General features: G+C 38.2%; 3 protein-coding genes across 3 annotated transcripts in view; 1 reads left to right on the forward strand and 2 right to left on the reverse strand.

Annotated features, from left to right (window-relative positions):
- Positions 1-801, reverse strand: part of LOC122092121 — a 4,041-nt gene extending 3,240 nt beyond the window's left edge. Inside the window, exon 1 of the mRNA XM_042662442.1 lies at positions 555-801. Within this exon, the coding sequence (XP_042518376.1) occupies positions 555-801 (247 nt within the window). The remainder of the gene's footprint in view (positions 1-554) is intronic.
- A 649-nt stretch (positions 802-1,450) lies between these two features.
- On the reverse strand, positions 1,451-2,658 carry LOC122092201. Its single transcript, XM_042662545.1, has 2 exons — positions 2,407-2,658; positions 1,451-2,224 (listed from the first exon to the last, which is right to left on the reverse strand). The coding sequence occupies exons 1-2, from the start codon at positions 2,656-2,658 to the stop codon at positions 1,451-1,453; spliced, it is 1,026 nt and encodes a 341-aa protein (XP_042518479.1).
- A 12,458-nt stretch (positions 2,659-15,116) lies between these two features.
- Positions 15,117-18,297, forward strand: LOC122062532 (sugar carrier protein C-like). The gene is made up of 4 exons (XM_042626173.1): positions 15,117-15,252; positions 15,340-15,662; positions 16,928-17,557; positions 17,804-18,297. Exons 1-4 carry the CDS (start codon positions 15,117-15,119, stop codon positions 18,275-18,277), a joined length of 1,563 nt encoding a protein of 520 aa, XP_042482107.1. The 3' UTR covers positions 18,278-18,297.
- The last annotated feature ends 3,304 nt before the right edge of the window (positions 18,298-21,601 follow it).

A 21,601-nucleotide genomic window follows, 5' to 3' on the forward strand; every position in this document is an offset into this window, starting at 1 on the left:
TGTGGCTTGGCCATAGTTAGCAAATTCGGATTCGGGAATTATTCGGCCAAAGAATTATTTGGAATAATTCGATTGGTTAATTTAAGGGTTCGGTCAAAAAAGCGGACAAAATAAAAATCGGATTCGGATTCGGGAATTATTCGAGTACAAAAATAAAAGTCGAGCAAAAAATTCGGATGCTATTTTTATAATTTATTGTATCTATTTTGTTTATTAAGTAATTAACTTGATATGTACACCTAAAAAGAGAAAATTATTGTAGTTCAAATATACAATACAGTAAAAAAAACTAGGAAAAAGTTGTCATTGAGTGATGGAAGCAATGGTTACAGTAATTCAATTTCTAATGCATGTTTTAATGCTTCTACCAATTATCCTATAGGAACATAAAAGTTCAAAATCACTTCATTCAATCCATGAGTCCATGATTCACCTAATTCCATCATTCATGCTTAAAAGGAAAAACTATTCTAAATAAAGCAAAACATCCACAAAAGCATAACAATAGTTATTACATCACCATAACTTAAGTACTCAACTAAATCATTATATACAATCTGGGGGTTGAGTCTCGCTCTCAGTAAAACTAGCACTTGCACCAAATAGCAAGTCTTCAGCAATGCTATCATCCACATCATCCAACAATCTCTTTAGCTCTTTATCAACGTCCTCAATGCTCTTTTCAAAATCATTGACACTAATATTGTCAAGATTAATGGGTAACATGTTTTTCTGTTCAAGTTCACCCCTCTTTTTCATCATCAATGAATTCATTCTCACATAGACTAAATCATCTAACATCGCTGTTGATAATCTATTCCTCTTTTTTGTTTGTGCTGCATCCCAGGCACTCCAATTTCTCTCACAAGCCGAAGAACTACATGGTTGGCTCAATATTCGAATGGCATACTTCTGTAAGATAGGAATAGCATCACCTTGTATATGCCACCAAATCCCTGTCATTGGCAAATATATATATATATATATATAAACAATTTTAAAAGACAAGTAATTTTTACATAAGAAACAATAAACTAAAAATTTTAAAAAGAAAGTAATTATTACACTTACGAGGATGACTAGTTTCCATCATCATCTTGGCACTGGGAGTAAAAAGAGTGCTAGACTTCATGTGGTATACTGTCAGCTGTCCATAATATTCTCTCCTCTCATCTTGTGGAACCACTATCTCACCAATGAAATCTGTTGCATCTTCCAATTGAGGAATCTTTTTGAATCTTTCACTAAAAAAATAAGTGGGGTTGAAAACAGCAGCTGCATAGTGAATGATACCTAAAATATTTTCATCTCTTTTATTATCAAAGATTTTCAAATTTTGGTCATACCGATGGTCTTCCTCATAAAGCTTCTCCAATATCTCTCTTGCTCTTTCTATTGCTTCATACAAATACCCTGATGTAGCCCCATCACCATCAACCAAACGGAGAACTCAAATGATTGGTTCCATAAACCTCAAAATCTCTTTTGAACCATTCCAAAACGACTCCCTTTGAATAGTGTCCACTCGATTTGCTTCAAAAGATCTCGAATTTCTTAGACTCCTCCACTCAGCTGATGCAACTAGGAGTCTAAGCTTCTCTTCCACTTCAACAATTGACTGAAGCATTAAAAAGTTTGAAGCAAATCTAGTTTTACAAGGATATTTTAGATGCTTGTTTGTGAAACTCCTCATCAACTGTAAGACAATTATTGACTTGTACAAGTAGTCAATAATTCTTTTTGCCTCATAAAAAATTTCTTGAACCCAAAAAAACTTTTCATAGATATCCTTCAACATTAGATTGATATCATGGGCTGCACATCGAGTCTTAAACAACCAACGATACTTTCCAGTAAGCATATCAAGTGCACTTGAATAATTGGATACATTATCTGAAATTAGCTGAACCACTAAATTTGGGCCAATACTTTGAATCTCTCTGTCAAGAATATCAAATATATAAGAAGCAGTCAATCTAACATGAGAACACTCCTCTGACTTTAAAAAGAGAACACCACCCTGGGAATAAGCAATCACATTAAGAAAAGACCACTTCTTCAAGTCAGTCCATGAATCAGACATGAATGTGCAACCTGCTTGCTTCCAAGAAAATTTTACTTTTTCAGCATATTTTTCAAGGTTCTTTCTTGCTTCAGGAATTATTCTTCCACGAAGGGTTCCATAACTTGGAATAGGAACACTAGGACCATAACGGGTTGTGCACTTCACAAAATTGATGAAAGCATCCGATTGAATAACATTGAAAGAAATGTTATTTTTAATAAAAAAAAAAATTCACGATGAGATTTCTCCCAAGTTGGTTTGTCCATCTTAGGGATCATTTCCTCCATTGTGGACTGCCTTTGACTAGTTATAGTTAAAGAAGTCAAAGGAGAAGAACCAACTATACTCTCACCACTGGTACAACTCTTCCGTTTTTTACTACTTGATTCAAAATTAATAGCAAGAAGAGTTTCTGCTTGGACATCATCTGATACTTTCTCACAAGAGGCAACATCATGACCACTAACCTTAGCTAAATGATACTTGAGTCGAGTGACCCCTCCAAAAACTTGTTTTTCACAAAATTTGTATTTGAAATGTGAACTATCAAGTTGCTCAGCATGTTGCCAAAACTTATCTTTTTGTCTTCCCATTTTTCCCATTTGTTAAAAGTTGAAACACAAAAAATAAAACAACATAAATCAATTCATATAAACAAACAAATATATCATATTAATAATTACATTACATATGCAAATAGCCTCCGGATAATTAAAGAATCAAGTTTTCAAGTCCCACTAACATGCATAGCCTTTTACAATAGCATTGGTCATTTACACCTTATGATCATTTTCTGAATCAAACAAGAAGACCTTACCATAGTTTTATTAGCATGCATAAGACTATATAGAAAACAAAAGCCTGAAATTGTAACCAATCAACACTTAAAACTATTATCAAACAAATAACCTCATAAGCTAGGACCCATCAACTGATTAGAGTCTAGAAAGGCTGAGACCCAAATGGAATGATGTTTAGATTCAATATGAGAGTATCTAACTAGCTGAATTTGAGCCATGAGAGGGAAAATATTTTACTGCATAGACCCACCAGTTATAAGTTATAACATGAACCATTTGTTCAGGTTTTCACACATTGTAGCTACTACATCCCTATTGCAATTGTTGAATAAGAACCACAAAATGAAACCAGATAAATTATAGTGTTTCTTGACATTATTGAATAGTACAGTCATAAAATGCAGAGTACAAGCAATTGCAAACATAGTACTGCAATCATGAAGTTGTATTTGAGTCCAGCATAACCAAGCACTGAAAATGATTACTCACAGGCTCACAGCCTCATAGTTTACAAAGAATATAAATGAATATTGATTGGTCTACGAAAAAAAAAAATACTAAAGAAAAAGTACATACTTAAAGAACTGAAGAACACATTTCAGATTTTACAACTTGAACAATACACTCATGAAAAAAAAAATTGAAGAACACATACCTGCAACCAGCAGAGAAGAGTTAAGAGATTCAAGTCTAAGTGACCAGAGTCATGACTCACGAGTCACGACTACCAGAGTATCAACCTCTGAAACCAACCTTTGAAACAAACCTTTAAAGAAACCGCCGACCAACCTCACGGTCGAGCAACCTCCTTTAGTGCTCCCAAGCTCACATCGCCATGGCTTCGGCTGAATCTATCCCAAAACCTTAAATCCCCTGTCTCAGGACTCTTTCCACCAATAACCTGTAACAAGAACCCATTATCAGAACACAAGTATTTCACCTGTGAATGAGACAAGAAACTAATGCAAGTCGTAAGCATCAAAGAGCCAAACCCAGCATGAACAATCGGCACTCCTAGCCTCACGAGTCACAAACTCAAGATGAAATTATGAGAAATAGATTGGGAAACAGAGTGGCAGAAATTTGGGTGAGAAGCCAGCATAAACAATTGGCACCTGCACGGCCGCACCCTTGGCCTCACGAGTCACAAACTCACGATGAAGTTATGAGCATTAGATTGGAAAACAGAGCGACGAAAATTTGGGGGAGAAGCAGAACGAAGAAGTGGAAGTTTTGGGAGATTTTGGGAGAATGAAGAAGAAGATGAGAAAAAACAAACCCTATTCGGTTTTGGGCTTTGTTATTCGACTTTTTTTTTTTTAAAGTGTGTTGGAATGGAATAATTCGGTTTAAATCGGTTTGACCCGATATATTCGCGTTTTTAAATCCAATTAGAAAAAATCGTGATTTTTACCGAATTTTATTTTTAATTCGGATTCGGTCAGAATTTTTCATTTAATTCCAAAAAATTTTGTTCGCACGAATTATTCATGAATAATTCGGTGAATTTAATAACTATGGGCTTGGCTATTCGTGCATGCTGACCCTATAGTTGGGTGCAATTTAGCCGCTCGATAACAAGTCCAAACATGGGTGTGGGTCGGCTGTGTGATATCTGAAATATAGCTTGGCCACAACCAAACCAATCGAACTGCCTCTTACCAAGGCCTCAATTGGGAATGTAGCTTGGCCACACCCAGACCAATCGACCTGCCTCATGCCAAGGCCCATTGGGCTTGATCTCGCTTTATTTCAATATGTCCACGTTGTGTGCAACCACTGGTGATTATTTTTTACCATAACAGAATGTCGCCCACTCCAACTGAGCTACTTGTGGTCGATTAGAGCAGTTCACTCCCATGAATACCTCCTGCCGAAGTTGATTGATCATTATGGTGGTTCAGTTCCAGTTGCCATGACTCGAACTCTCCAACCATAGGTCTTCAAGGTCAGCAGATGCAGTTTCTCGTCGAACGGAATCATTTTTTCCTTCTAATGCGACCAAATGAAATCCTCTGTAAGAAGAGACCAATCGCCTCGCAATTGTGCCCTTTGGGTTTTTGAATCTTTTACTTCTTCATCATTATTGCTTCACAGGTTTTTCGAGACGTGTGCTCAGGTAGCAGTAGCCTTCTCTTGATTGAAAGATGCGCTATTGACGAGTTGATGAATGGGGTAGTGCCATATTAGTGATCATGCCATCGGTTGGGCATTTGAGGAATCGAACCAGTACACTTGGCTGATTCGAATCTAACGTCTCTCTATGATGGGTGTTAATCCTTAGGCTCCCATTTATTACCCCTATTGGCTTGGGGGAAGAATAGTCCTTTTAAGCACGCACGCACGCTATTCTTCTTCCTCTTTTAATCTTCTTCTCGATTGCTTAGAGTTCTTGCTTCCCTACAACCATTACCAGAGCTTTGCCGCCTACTTCCCTGATGCACTTCTCTCGTGCTCGAGACCGCCACCAATGTCACAATGCTTGTTTCTTGCTACTGAGCTCCTTCTAGTCACTAGTAAACTCCTCCTTCCTCAACATTTTTAGTTTCGCTGCTAACAGGGCCACATTTGCCCTCCTGCTAGCTCTTCAACTGGGAGTTCTCAAGAGGGTAGGACTGAGTCTATCCCGATGGCCATTCCTGTCACAACTCCATCAATGGTGGTGAGCCTAGCCTAGCGGTTCCCAGTGCTCCTAGAGGCATTGCTCCTGCCTTTACCAACCCTATAGGCCTTGGCTTTGAGGAAATGAACTTCCACAACCACCTGACCGAGGGGGGGTCAAGATTAGGATAACTTACCACATTCTTGGATTGATCACCCTACGAGTTCCTACCATATACAAGATGGCTTGCTTACCACATGACGAGAAGGTGTGCTTGTATGAGGAGTTCTTCAGGGCTGGACTCTAATTTCCCATTCACCCTGGTGAGCAAGGTCTTTGCCTATTTCAGCATTAGTCACCCCCAAATCATTCCCAGGGGCAAGCGAAACCTATTGGGATTTTGTACCCTTGTGTCCGGGATTGATCAATCTACCTACTCCTGCCTTTTCTTGGCCTGCTTCTATCTGAACTCGTTAAGCAATCACCATGATTGGTATGCTTTCAATTAGCGTGTGAAAATTAGATTTGTGGAGTGGAACCCATCTTCCATCAAGGGATAGGAGAAGAAGTTCTTCTTCGTGTTGGGGTTTGAAGGTTTCCTAGCAATCAACGGTTGGTACGTGCCTGATATTACATCGGTAAAATGTCCACCCTACACTCTCACCTCCAGACGAGAGAACCCTTACCGTACTACAAGAAGCGGGGCACATCATAAACTCTGTTGAGTTAAGTAACCAGACTTTCTTGCTCAGCATAGCTTGAGTGCAAATGATTAACCCAATCAGAGTTGTCATTTTACTTTTAAGTGTTTGTTTGCCAACTTGGGTTTCATATTGCAATGTCGCTCAACCATCAATTATAGCAAGTTGCCTTTGCCACTCATGAATCCCAAAAAGAATCTAGGAAGAGGTGCTGAGGGAGAGGGAGGCTAAGACTATTGGGCCTCCTCTGAGGAACTAAAAGAGGAGAAGAGTCGAGGCTACTGTCGGTCCATAGGTTGCCCTGATTATCACGGTGGAGTGAGCGACTGAAGTGGGCCTTCCTACTACGGTCAATCAGCCACAAGATCCCCAATCACCTTCTCCTATAGTTGAGATTTTACCTAAGGATCAAGTGGAGCAAAGGGTGCCCCAAGAGGAGCCGATTGTGCTCCATGGTGAATCCACAACACACACCGAGGAATATGAATGAGTACTACAAGAGTCGGGCTCTGACAATACTCTTGTTGCTGAGGGGGACATCTCCCGAGAGTAGGAATAACCTACTGAGGAGTCTGATTTGCTAGCAACCACCAAAGCTAGGGGCAATCTAGTGGGTTGTGTTGTTCGATGATTGATTAGTTTTTGGGGAGAATTTCATGGTCGGCTTTTGAATGTGAATCTATCTCTATCCCTATGACCACGAAGTCTTGAGCTGGATGAACAAGCGTGAGCTCGACCAAAAAGCGAGTCAACCGGTTACCTTGACTCGTCCAGATGGACTACAAGAAATTATTGAGATGAGGAATCGTGCCTGAACCATGAGTGATTTATTTTAGGATTCTTGTATTCCCACCCCTTTATTTATTTATTTATTTATTTGTCAATCAATGATGCTCTCAAAGTTAGGCCACCTAACCATAGGGAGTGGATCGGAGTCAATGCACCTGGTCCACTCAGTGTTATAAAGTGGGAAACATACACAAATGGCTTGAACAAAATATTCTTACAAAACATTCCCTATCAACAAGGTTATGCATTCCTTTCTCTTGCCCCACTAGGTGACCTTCCTCCTAGTTTTCTCGGGTCTTTGACCCATCCAAGACTAGCACGACTCTCAATGGGAATCACCCTAGAGTTGTCCATGCCGATCCAATCGAATCTTGTTCTTAAGGAAGAAGGTCACCCTTTTCCGAACCCTCTTAGGAAAACATTTTCTTATTACCAGAATGCGATATAGAAATATTTCTTTCCAAGACCTCAAACAAGTTCTATAAGTTAGCTTGTGGCGTCCCTAAGCGTTCTCCATCTATTTCCTTCATGATGCGAGTATGCAGTGGATGCAATAGGACCCAACCAGCTAATCTTGACGAGATCTATATACACAAGGTACGAGATCTTTTTGATATACTTGGAGGTACTATTTCAAGGGGGTGGTTTTGCTGCCCATTACTCGTGACTACACACGAGATTAGACAACTAGCCACAGGGGTAAATGGAATTGTGCCGTGATTGTGTGCATAAGTGTAATGTGGGGTTTACAATCAACCGATCTCAGAATGTCATAAAGTGCATGGATCTCCCTGAGGGTGCTAGCACAATTATGAACATCCTCGACAATATTCCACACATTTTTGTACAGGAAGTAGCTATGATTTGATCCCATAATACTTAGTCATGCACTGCATTGACCTCCCTGCGGGCACGGGCATGATAGGGAGTACCCTCGCCAAATCATTTTACTTCAAGCACATGCATGATGTGGTTAGCGCATACATTTATAAACATGGGCTGGCCAAACATGTCATCAAACAAGTGTGGTGGAAAATATTGTTGCATTTAAAAGTAGCATTTAGTTTTGGAAGCTTGATAACAAATCCCCAGTGGAGCCGCCACTATGAGGGTAGTGGCCCTCTCTCTCCTCTCAACGCTCCTGTGGGCCCTCATGTCGCTGCCGTCCTCGCTCAGGGTGGTGTGGGGGGCCTAATTCATAGGGCTCTTTTCCTTGAGGAGTGGCTTGGAGATATACCCTCTTAAGATGGGTATTGATGATGGTCCGATAAGGGGATGGGAACATGTAAAAGGGGTATGGAGTCACCACCTAAGATTATGGGCCTAAGACTCGGGAATGGGCCCAATCCTTACGAAAAGGGCCCAAAAATTGGTCTAGTTCAGAGAATAGAATAAATGCCAGATTATAGAATTGGGAAGGTGTTAGGCACCCATTCTACCCGGTTCAACCGATCTTCCTATTAGATGCTTAAGAACGGACATTTTTCACTTTTATTCCTATACCACATGTATGGCTACATTATTACATACACTACCACAATGTAAATGAAAAAGGTACATTATGCTAATTCAGTGAGTGGTTATACCTGAGCTTGACCCTTGTTTTGGGTCAAGAGAGGTGGGCTTCTTACTGAAATGGATGTGGATCATCTCACGAGTTCTCCCGGCTTAGGGGAAGGTGGCTTTCGTCTCTAACTTCCTTTCTTTAGAAATTCTGATTGTGGTAGTCCTTAAAATATTTCGACAGGGATTCGGTTTGTATATGTTGGTTCTTGGACTAAGACCCTGGCAGAACTTCAGCTAGGGAAGTGGGACTCTCGGGCTAAGACTTTGGCGGAACTTTGGTATAGCTTCGATTAGGGAAGGCTAGTTCTCGGACTGGGACTTCGACAGAGCTTCGGCTGGGGAAGGCTAGTTCTCAAACCAAGACTTCGATAGAGCTTCAGCTAAGGAAGGTTAATAAAAGGCTAAGACTTCGGTGAAACTTCGGCAGAGCTTCGATTAGGGAAGGCTAATAAAAGACTAAGACTTCGGTGGAACTTCGGCAGAGCTTTGGCTATAGAAGGCTAATAAAGGGCCTAAGATAGCAAAAGCTAACTAAGGGAAGGGGCTAGCGGGGACCAACTATAGAAAAGAGCTAGAAGGGACCAACTAGGTAAGAAGGGATTAACTCACCCAGGGGAGGTGGGTGGGTATACCAACCAAGTGTGTCTTGGGATGGTAAATAGTGCCTTATTTATATATTTTCGGATCCCAAGGATGAAATTCATAGTTTTTGTCTCATTTTGGACTCCCATTGGGCGAAAGACTTTCGTAGGGCTGCCAATTGTTCATGGAGCCACCAAGCTTGCGGGGCCATGAAGGAATATTCTGAGGAATACTGTAGATTCTGATTTGGTGGTGTATACAGGTTCTGGCTTCTGAGGATAATCACAGGAGATCTGATGGTTCGATTTTGGCATTCCATATATTATTGGAATTATAGTTCCTAGCACTACCCATCTATACGGTTACTTGGACCTGATTCCTTTGTATATGTCATGTCATAATCGGATCCCTCTTTTACCCCGATTTTAGGGTTTCTGTGTTTTAGGTGTGAACGGGAGTCTGGGACCAGACCACCTTAGTCAATTGTTATTTCCACTCAAAAGCAAGGGGCCACGTCCATAATCCGTGAGTCATCATAGCCAAGGGAGGGTGAAAAGATTGGGTGTCTACACTCACTTAAATTTTGTTCCGCTATATTATACTCTGATTTCGTTGTAATTATTCTTGTGGTTCGGTGTTGTGTGATTGTGAATGTTAAAGTACTGCTATCAGAGATCCTGGTAGAGGTGTAAAATAGGTAAGCGTGTTACTCACACCGATGGTATCCTAGAACCTGGAGCGGGGTGTGACAGCTTGGTATCAAAGCGAGACTCTCTGTCTTAACCCATAATCTACCTAAAACTTTGATTTTGAGGATTAGAATTAAAATAATTTTTTTTAAGACAATTAACCATAAGAGGAAATTACACTCCCCTCCACTGTATGTTTCAAGTATTACACAACCCTCCCCTAAGAAGTTTGAAATTACACTCCCTTCCCTTCTGAGTTCTAGATTTTATCAACTGTACCCTGATCGTGAGTGAGAAACTGTTAAGTGAGGAATCATACTGTACAAACTTGCTTTAAAACCCAAAATACCCTTAATCCAATAGAGATGACCTATTTTCCCTCAACACATATTGTCATCTTCTTCCATGAGAAAATCATTAACCGATTGGGATTTAGGGTTTCTGAACTTGAGATTTAAGGATTTTAGGGTTCTGCAAATTGGTGTGCCTCACTAATACTCCCTCAAGCGATTGAGCGGTCTGTTTCTCGGGACCGCGGGCTCCTCGAAAACCCTAATCTCCTCGTCATTCTCTTCTTCTTCTTCTTCCTCTTCCCTAGACTTGAAGATCGGTCCTCCAACCCTTTTTAGACCTTGTGGCCAATTGAGTGGAGCCGTTGATGTTCCCTAAGACAGAATTGGGTAAAGCATTCCCCTTCCAGGTTGTTTCAGAGGCATTGAGATTGTTTCTTTCCACCTGTGGTGCCCATTTGCACACCAATAATCCTCTGTTTTGCTCTATAATCCAATCCTCAAATCCCTCTGGTGCCACCGGCTTTTGGATGGCTATTCTTGGCTGGATTTAACTCCCATTAAGAACTAAATATAACCAGTAAAGAGAGTAAATGATAAACCCTTCCAAACCAATGGGTCTCAATTCTGTGAACTTTTAAATTATCAGATGAGTCAAAATATATAATGAATTCAAAACAATGCAATAAGTTGCATTAGTCAGACTGATTTTTTCATAAGTCTTATTCTTAATCCCCATTGAAGGTTTACAATAGGCTTAGTTCTCTCTATGCCACTTGCATCTGCAGAAGGATTAGATTCTGTAGGTTGGGTTGCCTAAATGGAGCTATCACTTGGTGACATGGTAAAATGCTCGAGCTACCTGTTTGAAGACTTGGTTTTCTAGTTTGGAAAGTAGGAAATTTTGTGCAAACTATGCCAAAGGTTAGAACTGTTTTCATTTTCAATCTCCCGTCATGGAACCCTGCAATAGTGGGACTTGCACTGTGTTTACAGCCCTTTTATGGGTTCCATGGAATATGAGCAATTATTCATGCACCATTATAGAAATAAATCAAATGTAAACAAGCACCATGGGATTTTGTTCAAGTTTACACTCGAACTCAGTACTCAGTGGGATTGCAGAATTGGTGCATCCCATTTTTCCTACAAACTGACCTTTGAATTCCTAATGAATTGGGTGATATAAATAGAGGTAGAACTAAAGAGTAATGCTGGACAAAATTATAGGTAAGATGGAAGTCATATAAGTGAAGAGATCAACTATTTTTTTGTGAACTTCCAGTAGAATGACGATGCTTTAATTCAAAGCTTCAAAGTTCGACATCTCCTATTCTGATTTTCTAACATAGTTTCATATTTTGGGTTTTCTAGGAACTGATGAAGTAATGGTTTTCATATCTTCTTCCAACTTTGTGATACTATATAGAGCTTCAAAAAATTTGCTATAAAGGTTACAAAAGCCCTTAGACAATAATAGAACTCTGAATTTATGTCAAATTCTACGGGAGGCCTCACAACTCAGATGAAATTCTTGCTGCTCGCTTCCAATGCTTTTGGCAATTCCATCATTTGGGTAGAAGAGATTGTTTTTTGAGACCCAAAAGAAATATACAAAACAGAGTCTTGGGGATGGAAATCCAGCCAATCGATGCAGCGATTGCAATCGTTTCCTGGTTTCTCTGTTAACGATGAACGAGTTGGGCCGATTGCCAGAATAGGGATTCCAATTTTCTTCCTCCTGAAATAGCTTAAACCAGTCTGATCTAAGCCCTCCACTGTATTGAATAAGAGTCCATCAGAGGAAAACCACAATCGAAGTTGACCCTGGATAAATACAAACCATGGATTGGTACCATTTGCATCCTTGACGTTATTAACGTTCTAGGTCTCAACCTCAACTTTCTAGGTCTCAACCTCAACTTCTCCCCGGGCCAAGGCTTCCTTCTTGTTGTTGTGGTTGTTGTCAGCTTTCCTTTTGTCGTCTAGGTTGAAGAGGGACCAGAGAGTGCTCTGACCCCGAACGTCGCAAGACTTTCGCTGAGGCTCAAACATACCGGAGAAGGCCTTACCTTTTTCGGCGGAAAAAGGACTTGCTACGATGGAATTCGGGAAAGAAAGAGGAGGCTCCAGATTTATAACAAATGGCATACAATAAGCTTGGGGCTCCAGATTCATAACAAAATGGCGTGCAATGCACTCCCTACCCATGGTGCATTGAAAGACTCGCCAACCGCCGCTGGGAACGAAGACGAAGTTTTGCAGCGGTCTTTTTCTCAGGACCTTTGAAAGACTTATGTTTTAGATAAAGGGGATGGGGGTAAAAAGGACATTTAACATTTGATTCTAACAGAGCCAACAGCATAGGGTGTGGTTGTAATTTCAAACTTCGCAGGGAGTTTTAGTGTAATACTTGAAACATATAGGGGAGGGGAGTGTAATTTCCTCTAACCATAATAGTACACAAATTAGGGTTTAAGCATAGGTGTAAAAGCCATTTCATTAAATAAGCTTGCTTAAGATCAATGAAACACCAGGGGTGGATCAAACTGAAAAAAGATTGGCAAAAAATGGAGCATGAAAAATAAGCCAATCCACAACACTATGTTCCTCATGGAAACGATGTTGAAGCACACCCATCTCAGTTGTGCCGAAAGTAGTAGATAGACCAAAAATTATCATGTACCACCATGGAAGATGACAAAGGTGATTTGCAAAGATTGAATTACTACAAGAGAATCAGATTCAATAATAAAATTTTGCAATTCATGGGTAACAACAGGTTTTTGTAGGTCAAACATTAATCAGAACTAAACTTGAAAGCTACAATAAATAAAGTAGGAAAAAGAAGTCTATCAAGCAACATGACATTTGCGCCCAGACACAAAGGGAGCCGAAATGACAGCCTCACCGTCGTGAATATTAAAACCCACCTCAATTGATGCTTCCATGTGTACTATGAGTGGACCCATACCCATACTAGTGTTGGGGCCATACTATGAGGTAGAGAACCCTCTCTAATAATTTAATATACAAATTGATAGCCAAAGATTTTTTAGGTCAATCAGGGATCAAAACAGTACTTGGAAGTTGGAATCAAATAATTTAATACACAGAAGCCAGACCGTTTTCAAACTAAAAAAAAAAAATGAACTGATTTCACACTAGGAAACCAAACAGTTATAAAACCTGATAAAAATATAAAACTGTATTGCAAAACACCAAATGTAAACCGGTAAACCAAACACTGAATCTTATTCGGTTATGATTTAAAAATTGGTAACCGAATGCAGTGCAGTTTGGTTCTGGTTTCTATATTGCCCATTTGAACCGAACCAAACCAAATGGCCAGAAACAAACAGATTGACACCCTTAATTCTGGTTCGATTCCGATTTTTACGCTATGAGAGTTCTTTTTCTCTTGTCAGAAACGGTAAGATTTTATAAACAAACCAACTGCGCTGAAACCCTGGTTGAAGAGAAAAGAACAAGCTAAAAGGTGTTTCAAACCACCAAAGATGAGACAAGGATAACCTCCACGACCGTACGCAAGTGTTTGTAGATAGACATGTAACTGATCTTGGGGAATTTACTATCACTCTCCTACACTTGACCTATATTTATTAAAATTCTCTTACTTTTTACTCTTTTTTTGTGGCCATTGATCTTAGGGAATTTACTATCACTCTTCTACACTTGACCTATATTTATTAAAATTCTCTTACTTTTTACTCTTTTTTTTTTTTACTGATACTCACTTGTTTTTTTTATTTTTACATATTTTTCTCCTCTGCTCTTTTCAAATACCCCGATTAACCCTCCTTTCACCTAGAAGTTATTACATTTTTTTTTTAAATTGACAAGTTAAAAACATGGATTGAATCAAACCACTTACAGGTTTTGTCTCATCCAATCATCAAAGACATTGACATAGTTGATATGTCCCTAAAGATATTGTTTATTTATAATTATTATTATTACTTTTTTAATTTCATCTCATCCAATCATCAGGGATATTGTTTATTTATTATTATTATTTTTTCTTATTTCATCCATCTTTATAAATTTAGCAATCTATTTTTTTATCGGTATTAGATTGGTATTGGTCTCAACCAACCTAAGGATTAAAAAAAATAAATAAATAAAAATGTGTGGTACCCTATTGAAACATATGATACCGATATAGATCGGATACAAAATTATTCTTTTTGAATTTACAATATCCTTAATGATTGGATGAGACAAAACTTGTCAGTAGTTTGGTTCAAACCATATTTTAAACCAATCAATTTGAATAAAGTGTAATAGACTACAAGTGAAAAGGAAAGATAATTTGAGTATTTTAAAAAAATAGAAAAAAAGAGATGTAAAAATCAAATAGGACAAGTGTAGGGGAGTGATAGTAATTCCCCTTGATTCTTCTAGCCCCCGAATAAAAGAGAACATAGAATACTTGCATGCATGCAAATGGCCTTTTCTACCCTCTTTCATGGGGATGGTACAAGATCATTAAATTTCTATAGTGATTCGATTATTCGATAACTTGAAATTTATATTTTCAGGTTTGTTTCAAGGAAGATAATAGCGTTGATGATTCCCTGACTAAGAAGGCACTCTCAAAATCAAAAGATGTGTATATCTCCCACCATGTGTTCTTCACGTTACTATTAAAATCTTATCTTTCACCTAAATAACAAGAAACAAAAAAATATAATAATAATAATAATAATAATAATAATAATAATAATAATAAAAGAAAGCAAGACATAAACATTGCGGACAACAAAATATCCCAGAGACTAATCAGACGTATCATTATTCCGGAGTGGATCATAACGTCTTGAAACTTGGAATTAGATTTGGTAGTGGGAGGGTATTTTCGTAATTATGCATAACCCCAAATTCATTTTATAAATCTAGAGTACGGACCTAAATCTCCCATATTTTCTTCTTCTTCTTCTTCTTCTTCTTCTTCTTCTGGTTTTGCTTGACAGCTCTTCTGCAAATCTTCTGGTGAAGAAATAAAGAGAACATGGCAGGGGGTGTGATTATTGCCCCCACCGGGGCGGGAAAAAACTACTCTGGAAGGCTCACAGTGTACGTGGTCTTGGCTTGTATCATTGGGTCTTCCGGTGGTCTGATCTTTGGTTACGATATCGGTATTTCTGGTAAAAAAAATCCTCAACCCATTTATTATTCACTATACTTACTTTCGATTCGTTTATCTGATCCATGGAGACTATGATGTATTCTAGGTGGAGTAACGTCTATGAATTCTTTCCTGGGCCAGTTCTTCCCAGCTGTGTATATTCAGGAGACGAGTGATACCTCTACGAATCAGTATTGTAAATTTGATAGTCAGATACTGACCTTGTTTACCTCGTCTCTGTACCTGGCTGCTCTGGTGTCGTCGCTCTTTGCGTCCTTCATCACCAGAAAACTTGGACGGAAAATATCGATACTTATCGGAGGTTCGGTTTTCTTCGCCGGAGCTGCTATTAATGCAGCTGCTCAGAATGTTGCTATGCTTATCATCGGTAGAATTCTACTTGGGTTTGGTGTTGGATTTGGTAATCAGGTGAATTGAGTTTGACTTCTGTTTCTCTCTTCCATCATCTTCATTGTGGTTTTCAATATGACGAAGGGTTATTTACATCGAGATTGGATACCCAATCTCCTGGTCTTACATATGAGCATCCAACATCCATCCTTTTGTTTTCAAATATACCATTTTTCATCCTTGGAAAGGCAAGAAGTGGGGTGAGTATTGGATACTCACATGTATGAATAGGTGATCATACACATACAATGGATCCAAGTTCCTTTATTAACTAGATTTTACTCCAAATTCTGCTTCAATAACCACCCTAAATTGGGATCCGTTGCACGTACGATCACCTGGTATATGTGGAAATCCAACACTTGTCCTATTTGCTTCCAAATATACCCATCTTTATCCTTATAATGGCAGGATAATATAGCGACATATGTTAGATGTTCACATGTACGACCAGGTGATGATGATCGTATGTGTAGTGGATCCAAACTCTAACCACCCCAACCCATCTTACACCATCCATAGGTAGACCAGGTGTTTAATAAATGTGTTGAGCTCAAGGTCAGATTGATTATAATCGGTCGTTCTTAATATAGGGGTTTAGCCCAATGATTGCCCAACCATCTTGACCATTTGCAAGTTATATACTGATATTTTTATCAATTATTGAATGTAACTGATTATAGATTCTTTCCTCTATATATATATATATATATATATATATAAAGTAAGTTTTCTAAAGTCCAAGAGATTACAAAAGTTATGGATCAAGACAAAAAGGTCAATTTATTAGGAATCCAATTAAAGCCCAAAAATCCACTGATCGTTATAAACCGTACCATGCCTGTGATATTCAAGCCTAACTACATAATGGGGTGATCACAATTAACAAGCTGACCAGGGTACTCTAAACCATCTATTTCTTTTTTTTTTTTTTTTTTTTTTTTATTATTGCTTCTCCTCTATAAAATAATGCATATAAAAGGCGCAATGTAAGCTCCCCTCCCCCTCCCCCTCATTCGGCATCCTCCCAAACACATGGATGAGGTAGATCTACCAATTAAAGTAGTGAATTAGTAGCAAGAAGGGTTAAGGTCTTCAGCCCTAGATGATGGTAGTAAGAATCTCTTTGTCCATCAGGTCTGATGGATACTACACAGCCTAACTGACGCACTGAAATTCACGATCAAAAAGGAAGACGGAGGAAAGGCATCCCAATGTATAATAAAGAATGTTTGTATGTTGCTTTGAATTGGAGTTGATTTTGCTTCTTTTTTTTCTTACAGTCTGTGCCGCTCTACCTTTCGGAGATGGCTCCCTACAAGTATCGTGGTGCACTCAACATGTGCTTCCAACTGATGACCACTCTGGGAATCCTCTTCGCCAACATTATCAACTACTTCACCGTTATGATTAGTGGAGGTTGGGGTTGGCGTGTAAGCTTGGGCGGTGCCGCCGTCCCTGCTGCTATTATGGCCATTGGAGCCATTTTCCTCCCCGACACCCCAAACTCTCTCATTGAGCGAAGCTTGAAAGAAGAGGCCAAAGAGAAACTCCAACGCATCCGTGGCATCGACGATGTGACACAGGAGTTTGATGATCTGGTAGCTGCTAGCGAGGCATCAAAGAAGGTACAACACCCATGGAGAAATCTATTGAAGCGGAAATACAGACCCCACCTCACCATGGCCATCTGCATCCCCTTCTTCCAACAGTTAACTGGCATTAATGTGATCATGTTTTATGCTCCGGTCTTGTTCAAGACAATCGGTTTCGGTGGCAATGCGGCGCTTATGTCGGCCGTAATAACTGGTGTGGTTAATGTGGTTGCAACATTGGTCTCCATTGCTGTGTCTGATAGATGGGGCAGAAGAAAGCTCTTCCTCGAGGGAGGAATCCAAATGTTCATCTCTCAGGTACACTATATTACATTATAATGAGAATGGATCCACGGTCGATACGACCACTTGATCATATGGGTAAACATCTAATATCTGTCTCACATCTTGTGGGTAAAGAATGGTATATTTAAAATCATAAATGACAAGTGTTAGATGCTAACTTGCACGGTAAAATAATCATACGTAGTAACGGATACAATTTCCATTACAATAGGTTTGCATTGTTTTTAAATGATGAGACGTCAATTTGAATCCGTGCAGATCATAGTAGCGATTCTAGTAGGGGTGAAATTCGGGGTGAGTGGACAAGCAACTTTTTCCCAGGGATACGCGGCTGTTTTGGTGTTGTTCATCTGCATCTACGTGGCGGCTTTCGCGTGGTCATGGGGCCCATTGGCATGGTTGGTACCGAGTGAGATATTCCCATTGGAGATAAGGTCGGCAGCACAGAGTATCAATGTGGCAGTGAACATGATTTTCACATTCATTATAGCGCAAGTGTTCTTGACAATGCTCTGCCACCTGAAGTTTGGGCTCTTCCTCTTCTTTGCTGCTTGGGTGTTCATAATGACCACCTTCATCTACATTCTCTTACCGGAGACCAAGGGTGTTCCCATTGAAGAGATGTCAAGGGTGTGGAAGAAGCACTGGTATTGGGGCCAGTACATTCCTGATGAGGATGTGATTGGAGGTATCGAGTTGGATACCCGTGACTTAGTAAAGAGCGTCGATTGATTTCTTTTTATATACGAATGGCCAAACTATCTTTCTTATTATTTCAAGAGTACCATCTTAAGAAATCGATGAGAAGGGTGGATGGGTGAAGGAAAATCAGATGAATTATCATTTTAAATTACAGCTGATTTTATTATTTATTTATTTATTTATTTATTTAATTTTTTTTTTTTTATGGGTAAATATCTATTGAACTTTGTACAATACCTTTCAGAAATGAATTCAGAAAAAAAAACAGTTGTGGGATATAAGATCAGAATTTAGAACAGAAGGATTTCGTTAATGAACAATTAAATTAGATGTGTAACATCCTGTTATCTCTCTTACCCTCACACCCCCAGGCTGGCCACCTTTCCTTAAGTTGGGACGCCAATCCCTAGTGACACTGTGTGTCCAGAATAGAACTCAGAAAATTTGAAAAACAGATGTCAATCTTAATTCTGAAGTTGGAAATTAACTTGGAAAGAAATGTTATAGATGCCATAAAATGTTATGCGGCATGTTGTATAGCCCTCTCGGACATTTTATAGTTGATTACCTAGTTTTTTCATGTAATTAAGTACATTCTTAGGCATACACCAAGTTACCTAAATCCCTAGCCAAGAAGGCTTTGTTTAAGACATGTGAAAAAAAAAAAAGGAGTATTGTATAGTGGATTTGTCAACGCTGATTCAATTTCTTTCACAATAGTGTAGTCCACATTGTATTGTTTGTTTTTTCCTTTTAATTTTTAAGGAGTTTGCTTAAATGTATTCTAAAATTGATTGAACCAAGACTGTAAAAGTTCATTTTTCCACAAATTCTTAGAGCTTTATGTCCCATTTGTGTCAAAACCAGACAGAGATAACGAAATGGATAATTAGCCCAATGAATTCGAGCACTATGATAAGTAGGTTTTTTATGATGGACAAATCATATGAGACTTTGCCCAAATTATAAATAAGAAGAAGAGTTAAAAAATGGTTTCATTCATTTTTAATGCACAAGAAAAAAATGTCAATGTGAGGCCTTTTTTTTTAATGCAGCTCTTCATGAATCTCATCCCAATTGCATTGAATGATGTTGGTGACGACAGGCATGACAGTTTAGGAGCTTCGTTGTTTCTTATATGAGAAGGTTATAAAGGAATCTGTACAAGGGCATCACTTGCTACCTTTTTCCTTGCAATTATTTGGCTATAGATAGTAGAAGTATCATTAGAAAATGGTGTGAAAGTCAACATGAGTAACATGTTTGACATATCATGTGTGGTAGGTTAAGTGAAAAAAACAAGGGGAAAGTTCTCTTACTGTGTGGTGAGGTTCACCACCTATCCTAGGATCCACAAACCCCTATAGTATTTTAGAATCTTTCCAAAGTACCCTCTTGATATCCCTATGAACATCTAAAGGCCTTGCTGTGAATTGAATCTCAGTAGGAAACAAACCAACTATTTGTTATTTATATTTAAGAAAAAAAAAAAAGTTTTCCTCCACCCACAGAGGTCAATTCACCATCTTGGCATTCACAAAACTCCTATAAGGAAAACATTTAAATCCCTCTCCATAAAATATAACTGACATGTATATATAGTTTCTTTTTTACCTGCATTAATATATAAGGAAATTTTTTTTCCTAGTCGATAGACTAGGTAAGGGTGCCTTTGGTTTGGATACCTAATACAGCCAAGTAAAAGGTTACATAGCAAATCGACCATCGGATACCTAGGAGATGGTCATTATAGACAAGATGTCAAATTTTAGACCAGAATTCAATCAATTACTCCTTGTGTATTGGCATGCATTCCTGTTTATGTACACTTGTGGTGTATACTTTATTCACAAGAGATTGTTTTCTATGTTTTGTTTTGCTACATGGAAAACACATTTGTACTATAACTTGACATTTGAGTAGAGGACCTTGGTATCTACTTGTACAAATGAAGTTTCGCATGGCAGAAGTATCATCCAATTAAAGCTTGGGTAGATGGACCACAAACTAGAATACCTTCCAATATATAAAATATGGGAAAATATTCATAGTTCAGGAGCGCGGCCTACCCTAACATTCTCTATGTCTGTCTCTCCTCCTCTTCAAAGTAGGGCAGAGATGTCTTTCCATAAAGGTAGAAGATAGATATAGACACATGAAAATACTAGCGTAGACTATACTCCTAGATAGAGATTTTTTTACCATAAAATAAAATATAATCAAGAATTTTTCTAGTCTAAGCGGGACTACCCTATACCTAAATTTCTTATCTACTCTTGGTTGAAAATATCCTCTAACAATCAGCACAAGGAAATTATTATTATTATTATTATTATTATTATTATTATTTTATTTTATTTTATTTTATTTTATTTTTTTGTCTATTACATTATTGAATGCAAGAAAATGCCCCCGGAATAAAGAATAAATTAAGGCAATGCTTTTCTTGACATCATTGGGATATGGCTTACAAGGACATGGAACATGCATGGCGGCTTACATCAATTGACTTTTTGAGGGCACCTTTTTTTTTTTTTTTTTTTTTTTTTTTCAAGAAACTTTTGAAGGTCTTCTGATCTCATCAATGATGTGTCTAGCTACAGATACTAGTGGAATTAATATATATATATATATATATATATATATATATAAAAGTGTTTGTACTCTTGTTTCGTAGTTAATTTTTTCTTTCATTATTTTATCCTTCATTATTATTTAAATTCACTCTTTTTCCTTCTTTTTTTTTTATTCTTATTTATTTTTCCCAAATCTTTGGTACCCTTTCTATTTTTTCTCTTGTTTATATTTTTCTAATTTATATTTTTATCTTCATTTGAGTGGAAAGTGACTCTAATGTAGTGGTTTCTGCTATATTGAATAGTAATATATATTACTTGAAAATTTCATCAGCAATGGGCCAATTATCAATCGTTTCTTCATTCAATTACTTGGTGTATTTCTCATTGTTTTTGAGAAGGAAATGTTATTGCGAATTCAATGTCAAAGAAGTGTGCTATGATATAACGGTCTATTTATTTGATTTCATATTCAACTTATGTGTTTCATGATGTCATTTGAGAAAGTTTGTATAGACCACGCTATTGTTTTGCTTGATGGGCTTGAGGCATACTTGTTGTGTTTCTTAGTCTATTATTTATTCAAAGGGTACTATTGATGGCCATGCCGAAGGTGGCCCTTTTGAATGCATCTTGAGATCCTAGATCTCTACAGATGGCAATGCTGAAGGTGGAGATTTAAGGTCTTTAGTTTATACTTCATTATATGTATATTTATTTTTGTTCATCTGTTCTATTTATTGGATTTATATTCAACTTTTGTTTTTCATGGTGTCAT

The sequence above is a fragment of the Macadamia integrifolia genome, chromosome 2 (assembly GCF_013358625.1).
Source record: "Macadamia integrifolia cultivar HAES 741 chromosome 2, SCU_Mint_v3, whole genome shotgun sequence".
Lineage (NCBI taxonomy): Eukaryota > Viridiplantae > Streptophyta > Magnoliopsida > Proteales > Proteaceae > Macadamia > Macadamia integrifolia.